Source organism: Aptenodytes forsteri, unplaced genomic scaffold (assembly GCF_000699145.1).
Source record: "Aptenodytes forsteri isolate BGI_AS27 unplaced genomic scaffold, ASM69914v1 Scaffold207, whole genome shotgun sequence".
NCBI lineage: Eukaryota > Metazoa > Chordata > Aves > Sphenisciformes > Spheniscidae > Aptenodytes > Aptenodytes forsteri.
Window position 1 is genome coordinate 539,878 of NW_008794836.1, and position 13,789 is coordinate 553,666.

The 13,789-nt window shown below is 51.8% G+C and overlaps 1 protein-coding gene across 1 annotated transcript in view; it reads right to left on the reverse strand.

The window, feature by feature from the left end:
• POGLUT1 (protein O-glucosyltransferase 1) overlaps nucleotides 1–13,287 on the reverse strand; it is a 49,511-nt gene extending 36,224 nt beyond the window's left edge. The window contains exon 1 of the mRNA XM_009274506.2: nucleotides 13,179–13,287. Within this exon, the coding sequence (XP_009272781.1) occupies nucleotides 13,179–13,287 (109 nt within the window). The remainder of the gene's footprint in view (nucleotides 1–13,178) is intronic.
• Nucleotides 13,288–13,789: the final 502 nt, after the last annotated feature.

Genomic DNA, 13,789 nt, shown 5'->3' on the forward strand with positions numbered 1-13,789 from the left:
CCTCCCCCCCTTCCCCCCCCTTTTTTCCCTTTTTTTCCCTTTTTCTTCCTTTTTTCCCTTCCAATTTTTCCCTTTTCTTTATTTTTTTCTTTGGGGGGGTGGGTGGGTGTCGTTGTTGCTGCCTCTCCCCTTGAGTCGCGTTTGCCTCTCGCTGTCCGCCTGCCTCTCCGTTCCCTCCCGCTCCCTCTGTCAGCTCTGTGTAGCCTGGCGTGTTTCTCTGTTTCTCTCCCCGCCACGCAGCCCTCCCTCTGTGCAGCTCTCTCCATGAAATGGAGCTGAACAATTGCACCGGAGCAGCTTTTTCTGTTACTGCCATATGTCCGTGTGCCGAGGCACCATTTCTCTTGTGGTACTTTGAATGCATACGTGCTGGAAATACTAGGACAATAACAAAACTGAATTTCTGCCTGTGCCTTTTTGGATCGTAATGAGATTTGAAATCCAGCGTGAATGAGATTTGATGGATGGTTGTACTGATATTTTGATCTGGTTTAGTTCAGAGTCATCTGAGATGCCCGGGCTGGATACTGATGGGAGGACCTTTCAGGAAGAAAGGAGAGCACCCCCCTGAATGTTACCTGCCATCGGAGCACGAAGAGGACACCCCGAGTCACTGAAATGGCATCATCCTTTCTCTTCCTCCCCCCCCCCTTTTCTTTTGGAGATAGATATGGTTCTGCAATCAAAGAACCTCTAGTAATTGCCCAATTCCTTAAACATGAAAAGATGATGCCTGCCCTCATCTGCAGGGTACCTGAAATGACAGTAGCTGTGATCAGTGTACACTGCCCCATTCACCTTAATATGGTGTTAGCTGAGGCTGCCTCTGTAGCACAGGACTCTCTCCTCTTGTCCCCTGATCTGCCCCCTTGAAAGCCCCGCTTGAGCACCCGGTAGGTCTGACCCCTCTCACGCACGGGGGGATGTACAGCCCTGTGTCCCTCCTCCTTAGCAAAAAGGAGCTTTGAGACCGGGAGCTGTACTGCCCTGTAATTAACGTACACTCAGCCCCAAATAAGCAGTGACAACAACTTAAATGTCAACATTCCTAGTTAATCCCTTGCTAACAAAATATGCCTGGAAAGAGGTGGCTCTGCATAATCTCCAGTGAACAAGATCTTATTTTAGCAGTACAAGCACTTGGGAGATTTCCCCAGTTTGACCAATGAAACTGAAAGATTGGCTTTGGTAATTGCAGCTGTAAATGATGCATTTGATCCCCTCAGTGAAGAAACCCACTGCATGTGGCAGAGCATACAAACCCTCCTCCGCCCAAGCCCTCCTCCAGAGCAGCAGGAGGCTGGTCTTCCTGGGTGGTGTCTGTATGACAGGGGATGTGATTTCTGTTCTCTGATGTGCGGCTGTTTTAGGCCTTCAGTGCAGGCGAAAGGCAGAGCACCCAAGGTGAGGAGATGAAGCTCCTTGCTGTTCAAAGCAGTCTAATGTTTTCAGCGCCCTGGCTCCCTGCAGGCAGGATACCTGCGCTTCCAAGGCTGGCATCCTCAGACGCAGGGCAGCAGCATCCCCTCGAGCAGGCTGCAGAGCCAGGGGGGTACCGACACAGGGTTTCTTGCCTGGGGTGGGTCGGTGCCTGAGCCCTCGGCCCAGTGCAAAAACACAGTAGAAAAGGTGGTGAGCCATTCTTCTGGGGATCACCCCAATTTAACAGGCAGTCCTTGCATCCCCTGGTTATTTGTGTCTGTGGTGTGCAAGCACATGTTGGGGAATTTCGCCATTCTGCCTGTGGTTTTCAATCACTGGGTTCCTGCACGCCAGTGTCACCTTACACTCGATGATAAAATGATACCCATTTCTTTCCCTTGCATGTTATTGGGTTTTTTTCCCTTTTTTCTCTGTTCCTTTCTGAAAGATGTCTGAGGGGTGCTCTCCCCACCATCGTTTCAGGCTCTCATTTCAGCCTGACTCCGTTCACACTCCCTTTCTCACAGTGCCTCTCTTTTACTCTGCTTTGGTCTTCCACCACCACCTGTCACCAAAGCCTCTTCCTTCCCTACTGCGTTATCTTCTAGAGACCTATCGATCTCCTTTCTCTCCATTCTTAATCTCTCCCTTCCATTATTTTCTAAAATATCTTCTCCGTCTCCCTCTTTCCCACTGCCCAACACTTGCCCATGCCTTAGGCATCCCTCCCCAGCTCCCTGCCATGGAAACACCCCCCCACCGAACTCGCAGTCGCTCCATGCCTGTTGTACACCATGACTGCACAGCAACACTCCCTTTCACAGCACTTCAGCCCCGCTTGTGTCCACTCGGTGCCCTGCGTGAACAGGCTGTGCACCCGCTGCCATCCCTGTTGCAGGCAAGCAGCCATGGCTCAGGCTGGGAGGACGGGCAGTGGGAAGGCTGCTTGCCCAACCCTGTGCTTGCTTGTCCTCCAGCATCTCCTGCTCGCAGCAGTCGGAGGCAGGCTACTGGGCTGCCCTGAGCTTTGAGGCCCAGCACAGTTGTGCTTACGGGTGGAGCTGCCCTCTTCTCTGAGTATCCCTCCTGCAGCCTCTCATCGCCCAGAGGAGTCCTTCCCCAAGGATGTATTTGCCCCGGTGTTCCCCATCGCTCCTCCACAGGGGCTCTTGGGGGCTGCAGTTGTTGCCCCTCTCCACCGCCCCTGCCTGCAGCTGCCTTCCTCTGTCTTGCCTGCTGCTCGCCTCTGGGGCCCCGAGCCCTGCTACAGCCCCCATGCTGCTGGTCCTCTGGACCCCGGTGGGATGGAAATGCAAGGGCCTTGTTCAGCTTAAGTCAACATGGAAAGATGTGACTTCTGGGATAGGATGGGCTCCCTAATCATTTGGTAATCAACCTAAAGTGCTTGAATCCAAATAACGGTTAGAGATGGCTTCGTGTAGCCCTGAGCCACCCCCTTTACCATCTTGCTGTGCGGAAACAAGTGCGCACCACACTCAGGCTCTGGAGATAATTGGATATTTTCGAAGCCTCCGTTCTTCTGCAGAACTTGTAGTGCTTCCGTCTTTCCCTGCCCTCGCCTTATTCCTGACTCTCTTCCCATCCACTGTGCCTGTTTTCTATTTTTACTCTTGACAAAGGGTTGTGGGCTTAGAGGCTGCTCTTGTAGCTGTAGATGTAAAATGCCTGCTGTGTGGTGTTTGCAATGAAAGAACCGCTCCTGGAAATTAACTAATTCACAGACCTAACTAATTAACTTCGCAGACGTGCAGAGCTGTGGAGGAGTGTCAGTGTGGTTTCACTGCCGAGGGCGCTGGGCTGGGGGAGAGGGAGAGAAGGGAGGCAGAGAGACCCGTGTCTGTGATCCCAGCTCTTCCCCCAGCCCCTGCCACCGTAAGCAAGTTGTTTCCCATCCCTGTCCCCCTTCCCCATGCCCTTGCTCTCTTCTTCAGTCGAGCTGCTCAGGGCGGGAGCTGTTTCTCATTACGCCTATTCAGCGCCTTGTACAGGGAGGCCTTGACATTGGCCAGGGCACTGATTGCTGCTGTTGTAAAAACAATAAATACTGGAGAGACAAAGAATAGCCAGATAGCTCCAGATGTCGGTTTGTCCCTTTCTGGATTTTCTCCCTTTGCTATCTCTGCCTCCAGGAGAATGGCCGCATGGCTTTGACAAGAACAGGTTGATTCCTCCATGGTGGCACCGCATCCTATCTCTTCTCCTTCCCTCAGGCCCAAACCCAGTCCTCCCTGGAGCCAGTGAAGAGATTCCTGCGGAAATACATTGGAAGTGGACCAGGCTCTTCCGTCCTAAGCAGCACAGTTTTGACATCAACCCGCCAGTGTTTAGAGTACACTGGGAGCCAGACGAGGTCACGCATACTATTTCAAGGCTAGATGTTTGATGGGAGAGGTTTCCCTCCATGCATGCTCCCACAGAGTTTCAGTATGTCCATGCTACCCGCCCTGGCTCACTCTCCCCTCTGTGTGTGCTGCTGGAGCTCCCTGGGGAGCTCCGCTGGGCACCTGTGCGGCAATCGCTGGCAGCACGTGGACGAGGCGAGCCCGCTGCCCAGGGGCCTGCTGAGAGACTGCCAGGAGCTTCCCTGACCCACGAGAGGGTCACCCCTTTCTTCTGCCCGCTGCCTGCCCCCGAGCAGGCAGCACAGTAACTGCGGCTTGTCCTTGCTGGCACGTCGGTTAGGACTGAAGCTTGCTGAGTAATGCACAGCTCAGATGGGTTTCTGAGGCTCAGGGTGGCCAGAACGCGCGAACTAGAAAAACCCCATTCCACCGAGTCTCAGCGGGTTGAGGTGGTGACAGCTGGTGCTGTTTGGGATCAGGGATCATGCCTGATGTCGCGGCTGTGTGTGCTCCCAGCTGACACGCAGGGCTGAACACTGCTGGGACCGCATCCAGCGTGCGAGGAGGCAGAGGCACTCGGGCTGGGGACCTAGAATGAGGAGAGGAAGCAGAATAATTGCTGGATCAGGGAGGAGATATATTCAGCTCCTTGACTTAAGCATGCCTTCTTGCAGGATTGCTGGGCTGTGCTTGCCAAATGTGAGCTTTGGCCACCAGGGACAACAGAGCCGCAGCTTTTCTGGTGGTTGATGGAAACTCGAGGAGAAGGCTTAGAGCCGGGCAGTGCTCACTAAGGGGATGCATGACGATGACTGCTAGGCTGGGAGTATGTGAGTGTGCGTGCTGAGGCATACCCAGCACTGGGGCAGGTGACAAAACATACCTGAGATCATGCTGGGGCGAGCCCTCTGGATTCCCCCCCCTCAGAAACAAATCTCCTGATGTCACTCATTCCTCCGTTTGCTCCCCCTGGATATTGCAAACATCTTGACACCGTGATGCAAGGATGTCCATGCCGGTGAAGACCCAAGCCCCTATGCCTGTGCAAGCACCATGAAGCCTGTAGACTTCATAGCTCAGGCCTTGATCCCATTGAGTCACAGTGCCTTTTTGAAGCTGTGCACAAAGTAGTAAAGGTAAGGCTTGTTACAGAAGGCACACTGCTGAACTGAGGAAGCAGGACTAGTACTGGACCCAAGATGATTCATGTCCCACCAGCTCTGCTATGCCTGTATGCTCTGGGACAGTCAGCAGCGGTAGAGCTAACTCTCCGTACTGCGCAGGTATCAGTGTCACCGAGGTGGCCAACACTGCAGGACCATGCAGATTGACTCTTTGGGACATTGGCTGACCTGCCAGCTGCGTGAGGTGTAGCTTTCAAAAGGACTGCTTTGTCACCAGGTGTCATCCCCATCACTGTAGAGGTGTATCCAACTGTGATTCCCAAGGACCTTCGGATCTGCCCCCAGTTTGGCAACCCTGCCTTGCTTCATAAGGATCACTCTGGTTATTGCTATGGTTGGTGGCTGTGAACCTGCAGAGAGCCCAAAGGCAAATGGAAGTAACTGGTGTTGGAAGCCTCCTCCTCTTTGTAATTTCATGCTGCAGGACTTCACGTGTTTGTCAGAGCAGATGGTCAGAGGTCAACTACGAGGGCAGAGCCAGAGCTGAGGAGATGTAAGAATTAACCTAGCAAAACTACTCTCTCCGGTTCAAGACCACTTGCGCTTTCAAGTTCTGCCAGGCTACCAAGGCTGGAGGTGATGTCAGTCTCATGTACCCAGATCACACATGACTCAGAGGCTGCGCTCCTTTTCACACCAGATCTGCCAGAGGTCTGGAGAACCAACTACTGTGCTGGTCCTTACCGCACCCACATGGGTAGGCTCTTTCTTTTGACCTGGCAGTGCTCAGCACTGTGCGTTATGCCAATCTGGACTTGCCACCCGGTATCTCTGCAAGAACCTACAGTCTAAATGCCAGCTCATGCTGAATCTGGAGCAGGTAGCTCAGGCTAGCGACAGCAGAGAGCCATTACTGCAGCAGAGTTTTTTTCCAACAACCGTGGTCATTAATTTGCCTGATAATAGCAACAGATATTTGGGCAAGAAGAAAATCAGCAACAAAACACCAGTTCACCGTTTGAAGTTTTAATTCCCCTGCTGTCCCCACTCGTGGCACCCAGCCTCTGTGCCCTCTTACTCTGGGTCCTAGCTGTATGCCCCAGCTTTGCTAGGTTTCTTTGGACCATCACACACAGAGGTACATGCCATTCCTCCGCCTCATCCCAGTCCTTGATCTGTTGTCCTGGCCTGATGTGTGCCTCTGAGCTTGCCCTGCAGCACTCTACCGTCTCGGGCTCCTGGGCGAAAGGTTGGGTGGGGATCATTGGTGCTGGTGAGAGGGGACACGAGGGACCCTCCTACAGCACAAACCGTTCACTCGCAGGTGGCTTTGGAGCACTCTGCCCCAGCTCTGAGAGCGACTTAGCAATTGGTTTAGCTGGTTAACAGCTGTGATCTAGGCTCATCCACCTGGACCTGAGCACGGACCTCTGCCCGTCGTGTAACCGCTGCTGTGCAGGACGAGTGGCTGGCACGCTGCCCTTAACCCAGGCACTGCACCCGAAACACGCACAGCCCTGCCCGAATCCCTGGCACCCGGCATGCCCCTGCCCCGCAGAGCCTGGCACGGGCAGTGGTGTCGGTGCTGGTTGCCCGCCGCAAGTGCTGGGCGCAGGCAGGAGGAAGGCGGACGGCTGTCCCCGCTGAGCTGAGGGCCGGGAGCGGGAGGCCTGTCAGCTCCAGCCCCGGCCTCGCTGGCGGGGAGAGGGGTGTGTGTGCAGCTGCAGCGTTGGGCAAGAGATGCTAATGGAAAACAGAAACAATTCAAACTGCATGGTGGTGGGGGAAACACTAACAGCGTTATGAGCTTGGACCTTGTAACAGTCCTGCTAGTGAAATAACTGCCGGTGAAATAACTTTTTTTTTTCCTTTTCTTTTTTTTTCATTCGGACACAGAAGTCTTCCAGCTTGTTATGCCGGGGCCAACAAAATTCTTCAGTGTCAACAGGATCTTGGGCAAGCCAACATTTTTCCTGCTAAGCACTACCAGAGAAAGAAGAGCAGCACGTTGTATCCCCTTCCCATGCACTAGTCACTAGGAGCATTGCCTGTCTCCTCGGTCCGTGGGCAGGCAGAGGGTGAGGGTGGTCCCTGGCAGGGCAGCAGTGGCTCTCGGGGGCGTGCTGTCCCTCTTTCCCAGCAGAAGTCCACAGGGCAAGCATACCGCAAATGGCACCCTTTGGAGAGAGAGGCTGGGAGGGCTGGAGCAAGTCTTTTTTTCCTCTGGGAGGTGACAGAGCACATTCTGGATAATCATTTCATGCTGCTTGGGAGTGGTGTGTAGTTTGGTTTCTCTTTGGTTGTGTTAATTGTGTGGTAAGGTGCCTAGAGCCTTCTATTGGCATCTTTATTTAAATACAAATGAAGAAGGCATTAAATCAATTGTTCCTTTTTCTTTGCTCTCTCTTGTCTTATCATTGTTTCTATCACGTACTCTTAGCTGTGCCAGGCTTTTGCTTTTTCAGCTGAACCAGGTACACTAAGTGAGAGTCCCAGGCTGAACTTTCTGCAGACTCATGGAGGCTGCACTGAGGGAGCAAGCACACCTTATATTGCTGGCTTTCCCCTACTGCTATTTCACTTATATTTCGGGGCACTTCCTAACCTTATTTGCTGACCAAGGCTTCGTTCCGTGACCCCCTGCACATCTAACCCTCCTGCAATGCCAAATTAAACAAGGAGAGACTAGAATACAGTTCTCTTACCCCTTCAGCTACTCTGCCTTTCATCTGGATGGGCTAAATCTATGTGACTCACTTGGCCCCTCTGCTATTTTAACCTCTAGGTCCTATAGCTAGGAGCAGAACCCAGGATTCCTGGGTTTGATCATTCTCCTGCTATTTAGCAAATAGTTTGTAACCAAATGGCAAACTATGAGTCGAGGCCCTCTCTCCTCGCCAAACTCCATAAAAGATAATTACTCCTGGAGTTCAAGTGGTGGCATGTTTTGCGAGAGATCTGGAGGCCTAGTATGCAGCTTTCAGATAGACGTTGTAATTGTGCCTATGGTTCCCCAACTCCTTTTTTGTTCCCAACGATTTATTAAATTTGCAGATGGAAAACTTGCTGGAAAACTAAGATGTCTGTCAACAATCTGCTCATCGTGGTGTGCCAGAGATCAAAATACCCGTATGCTGATTTGGGGGCATGTGTTACGCGTATGGACTGGTAAAATCACAAGCGCATGGTCCTGAGGGCTGAGGACTCTGCGTCTATCGTTACGTGGCAGTAGCAGGACGAAGGCAGACTTGGTCTTTCCCAGAGGCTGTATGTCTTCACCATGCAGAGGTCAGAGCAAGGGATGCTCTTCATTAGGGCCTGGGTTCCCTCTGTTTGGAGTCTATACGTTTTCTTTTAAACTTTGACTCCTCTTTGTCTCTGGCGTTATCTCCTGCGACGGATGCTGGCCTCTTTGCTTGCCCTAAATTCTATTGTACTTACCTCATTACTCTCCTAATGACGAGCTGACAAATGCTTTCGCTTGATTTACTGGCGGTGTTACAGGTGTGTGGAACACTTGTCAGTACCTTGCTACTACATGCCTAATTTTTCAAACGGCTGGGTGTGCTAGCTTCCTTTGCAAAACGTCCCTGCACATTTACCTGGTATTATCCCCCTGCCGTGGGCTTCATCACATACCTGCACCCAAAGCTTCCAGAGCTATGCCCTAGGATTTCCTACCTCCCCCCAAAAAAATCAGGCCCTGCGTGCAGGTGTTGATGTAACTGGCCTTCCAATAAGTGAGCAAAGAAAGGGCATGACGGAGCAACCCTCCAGCTGGTTGTGGGTACTCTGGACCAAGGATGGTCCGGTACCCACTCTGAGACAGGCAGCAGGGCAGTGTGCTTCCCTGCTCCTCCTACCCTCGTGAGGAGCTCCCGGCTGCTGCAGCCCACGGCGCAGATTTGCACCCCGCCTTTCACCTCTCATCTGTTTGTCTTTTTAAACCAGAAAAGGACGTTTTCACTGATCAAACCCCGGAAAATGGACCTTGCCACCACCTGCACAAGCACGTCACTGAGATCAAACAGAGGTTTTGGAGTGAGGGAGCAGGGCAGGTGAGAGGTCTCCAGGCATTGCACAGCGATGGAATGGGCACTGGCTCGGCAAGGGAGGAACATCAACATTTCACGCACACATTTCTTTACCAGTTGGGCAGAGCTCTTCTGCTCTTCTTCTGGTTGTGTTGCTAGGAGAGGAGTGCTCTGCCCTCTTCATGACTATGAATAGCTCGCTCTTGTTTATTCAGCTCAGCTCCGCCTGCTGGTTACAACCACAACCGGCACCATCTCATTGCATGACACCACCATAAAACAATGCAACTGCAAGAGGAATAGTCCCCCCCTCCGGCTGAGAAGACTTCAGGATACCTCTCCCGTGCACCGCTCCAGAGCCGCCGTCCTCCTCCTCTCGCCACACTCCATGGCGCATCCTCTGCCTCCAGCAGAAAGGTCTAAAACCAGCTGAACATTGCACTGTCACCCCCAGAAGGCAACGCTGAGAGGCAGGACCTGCAAATCAGGGCATGAGCTCAGAAATCTGGCTTGAAAATAAATGCACGATCATTTCAGGGTCCTTTTCTGCTATTCCAGTGTTGGAGCCTTTCATGAGCTAGAAAAGTTACTTTTCCTTTATTAGTGAAGGCTGAGATTCTTGCATAAGCCCACAAATCCAAGAACAGGGACTTTAAGAAAAGTAACAGATGGCTTGAAAATTGGCCATAATGGGATTCCCGAGATTTTCTTAAGAATATTTTGTCTGAGGTCTGACCGAGAATGAAGCATCTACAGCAATGGAATTAGATGGGCTGTACTGACAATGGGAAAAACTAATGGGGCTGCGCAAAAGACTCTCTGAAGTGCTGCAAAATGTGACCAAGCACAGCATTTCAGAACATCTGCTCCAAGGGACAGAGGGACAGGCAGCAATCGCAACCAGCCTACACATTATGAGACGGGATGCGTGTGTACAGGCAACCACAGAGAGCCATGCAAGTTCAGAGTAGCAGAGCAGACACAAAACTCCCAGCTTTCAGAACAGCCTGGGCACTCGACTGAGAAGAGCAAGCACTAGGCAAGGCAGAGCAGTGTAGATCAGAAGAGTATGGATGGTTGCTGCACAGGTACAGATGAACCACCCCTTCTTTTTCAGCATCGTGAGCTTCCACGTGTGCGCATTTCTCTGGACATCTCATCTTTCTCCACCTGGGAATTTCGTTGGGATGAAATCTGAATACTGTGTACATTTATCCAGAATTTCCACATGCCCATCAGGCCTTTCAGAGAGCCGGGCTGCTGAACATCCGGAAATTCAGGATAGGTCGACTGCACACTGGGGAGGTGAACTGTATAGCATGCACGCACTATGTCTAACGAATCCAAAAATTGTCAGACCTGCTGTGCATATGCTGTGCAGATGATCTGCGTATGTACAGCATGCCCAGCGCGCTCTAAAGGTGTCTGGTCTTCCCTGCATGCGCAGAACATCTATATGGTGCAGATGTATGTATTCCTGCTTGGGAAACAGGACAAACATAGGGGTTTTTTTACACATTCTTGATGTATTTGTAGACGAGGGAACAGCTGAATGCTTCAGCGCAGTAGACAAGGAAACTTAGGTACGTTCATATGTATGGAGGCTAGACTATCCTATTACATGCTACTTGTTTTACAGCAGCCACCTAAACAATGTAACTGGGATCGGGATCATATTATACAAGACATTGTACATGCACATAGTGAAAAGGTGTTATTTCCCCGCTCCCCCCCAAAATCTCCCACAATATAATCTAAATTAATAGAAGTGCAAGAAAAGGGCATTGTAATTCCTACTTGACAGATGATGAGCCAAATGAAAGGAAGCTCTTAGTCTCCTAAAGCAGGACACAGGTGAATTTTAGACATCTGAGTGCCAATTATGATCCTGCAAACCCTTGTTCAGCTGATGCCTAGTGCTGGGGGCGCCCAGACCTCTCGGGCCCACCAGATTTGACAGTGAGGCCCCACAGCTTCAGCAGCTCTGCTCGGCACCTATCTGGCAAAGCCTCCCGCTTGACAAGACTAAGCACAACAGCAGCAGCAACAGGAGTCGGCCACGAAACGCTTCTTTGCCTAAAGGAGCAAGCCTCCAGGATGGAGTCTGTGCAAGCCCCCAGAGAGGCTGATGCTTCTTTTTAAGGTGCAGTGTCCAAAGGGGTTAAAGCACCCATGGAGGATATGGAAGACCCAGCCTGCGCTGCCTCCTCTGCCCCGGAGCTTTCCTGTCTGCATCTCCCATGGACATGCTCCAGCTCCTGAGCTGCCGGCTGTTTCAGAGAGAGAGGGCATGCTCACCCCTTCTGCCAAAGGCGTTACGATTTTCTTAAAAGAGTTGTGGTACACACACACCCCAGAGAGGAAGCATCTGCAGGAATCACCAGCCTGGCTGTTCAGGGTTTCAGCAGAGGAGGGGGAAGCCCACGCTCCAGTCCACTCTCGAGCGACCACTCCTGACTTCTACCTCATGTCTCTTTAATGTAAAATTCATAAGCAGGCGCTGGGCAAAGGGACCCATGTTTTCCTTCGTACATGGAGTGCCATGAGATCAATGAGATTAAACATGTGCTTACATGCTGTCCTGAATTGGGGCCATGAGGAGAGCAATGGGAAAGTAAACAGAAGAGAAACGTTATGGAAATGAAGGAAGAGGGAAAATCCACCCTGCCAAGAGCAGCAGCTCTCATCAGTTGCAAGAAGATATGGCCTCACCCAGGGCTGATTAAGCATTAGGAAGTCCAGGGACTGGAAAAGACCAGGCCATCTTCATCAAGGTTCAAAAACCACCTGAAAGAGTGAGAAAGGCTATCTATTGGGCGCAGCCGTTCCCTGAGAAGGTAAGTTTAGCCCTGGGTTGTTTTTCCCCATTAGCAGAATGTGGGCACTTGAAATAATCAGGCTTCAACCTGTGACAATACAGAGAGGTTTTTGTTCTCCCTTACAAGACTCAGAAATCTTGAGCTGGATGTTAGGCTCCAGAGACGCGTCAGAGCCTTGCTGCGGAGAGCACGCACGGCTGCAGACCCTGCTGCCCTATGTCCCGTTGCAGAGACTGCGGGAGATGAAGCTGGACGTGATGACCACTCTGCGTATAATCTGTCTTTGCTTTCAACAGGATGAGTGTGGCAGTCATCTTCTTCTGAGGACTTGTAGTGCCATGCTCCCAGCATTTGCCAAGGCGAGAGTCCTGTTGAGGACTCCGTGTCTGCCCTCGCTGCTTCCCGCAGCCTGCTCAGGGGTTTGACTGAGACCTTTGCCCAAGGCTTTGGTGACAGTGTGCTCTACCAACTCCCAAGTGCCTGACGGCAAACGGTTTGATTCGGTTTTCCTGCCCGTCCCATTCTAGGCTGTACGTTCTTCCACCTTTTTATATTCTCCACGTTGCCTTCAGTCCTTTCACCCAGATCGCTTGGCGCTACCCTGCTCTTGCAGCTGGGAAATTTGTAAGATTGTCTCTGATTTTCCAGCCTTCTCTCCTGGCTTTGCTTTTCCCCTTCTCCTTTCTCCCCAGTTATTCTTGGTTGCAGCCTTCCTTCCCCGCTTGATCTCTATTTCTCTTTCCTGGGAAGCACCTCATTTGCATCTGTCCTAGTATCCAAGCTACAAATTAGACCTGGTTAACGTTTCTCACAGTGAAACCCTGACTCGTATAAAACTTTTGAGTTTGGGGGGATTGTAGGAGCTCTGTTTTTGGGAAGTGGCTTTTCTGTTGGGCTCTTGAGTTCAAAATTGTGCATTCTTCCTTCTGAAACAGGTTCAGAAGAGGACCTTGGTAGGTCACTTCATCTGCCTGAATCTGTTTTATCACTCGTTAAATTTAAGATAAAAATACTTGCCCGGGTTAGTAAAATGTCTTTGAAATCATTGGACAAAAAAAGCTACCCAAGTGGTGATTATTATGATTAGTATAATTATTTTTATTAAATGAAACCAGCTGATGCTTGTGCAACACTCTTCTGGGCTCCGCAGACCTTTTCCGCTGAGACTCACAGAAAAAAACTTTTGTTGTCCCTGGACAGGGATGTGTTTTTTGAGACCGAGTTTTGTGGTTTCGTTATGAAACGTATGACAGTCGGTCATGTGGTTTGCTTTCTGGGCCGAGTGAACCCTGCTGAACCCATATGTAAGGCAGCGCAGAGTTTAATGATTCACGCCGGCTATGTTTTGGTTTAGCTTTTGCTGGACGGAGGGTGTACAAACCTGAACGTCCAGGGAACCCTGTCAGCTGAAGTCACCGAAAAAAACTTTGCCCAAATCTCTGTGAGCCCGGACCCAGGCGTGCAGCATGGCCTCGCCGTTGGGCGAGACCCTCTTTGGGTCTCTTGGGCTGTCAGAGCCGGCCATGCCCGAACTTTCCCCCTGGAGAACCAGGCTCCCTTGCCCCTGCTGTTTACAGCGCCAGGGGCTGCAAAAATTTTTGGGAGCCCACAGGGGCTCGTTTTTTCTGGTTCCTCGGTACAGGGTAAAACCTCTCCTTGCCCTTCTCTCCCATCTCCTGCCACCACGTTGCCGTAAAGAGGGCTCGCGGCTGCGGGATGAAGTTGACCCCAAGGCCCCCAGGGCTGGGTCTCCACCATTTGGCGCACGAGGTTATTTGTGCGACCTTGGGGGGATCAGGCAAATTCTCCGCCGGCTCCTCTGCTGATAACGACCCTCGAGGAGCCGGCGCGCTGGAAGACATAGTTAGCGGCGGCACTTGCGGGGAAGGGCCGCGGTGGACCCGTATTCTTTACTTCGCAGGTTTCCCATTCGCTTTTCTGCTGGAGCCCGGCATGCCGGCGGAGGGAGGCGGGAGGCTGGGAACCCCCCACCCTCCCGGCGAGGCCCGGGGCCGGCTCGGCGGGGG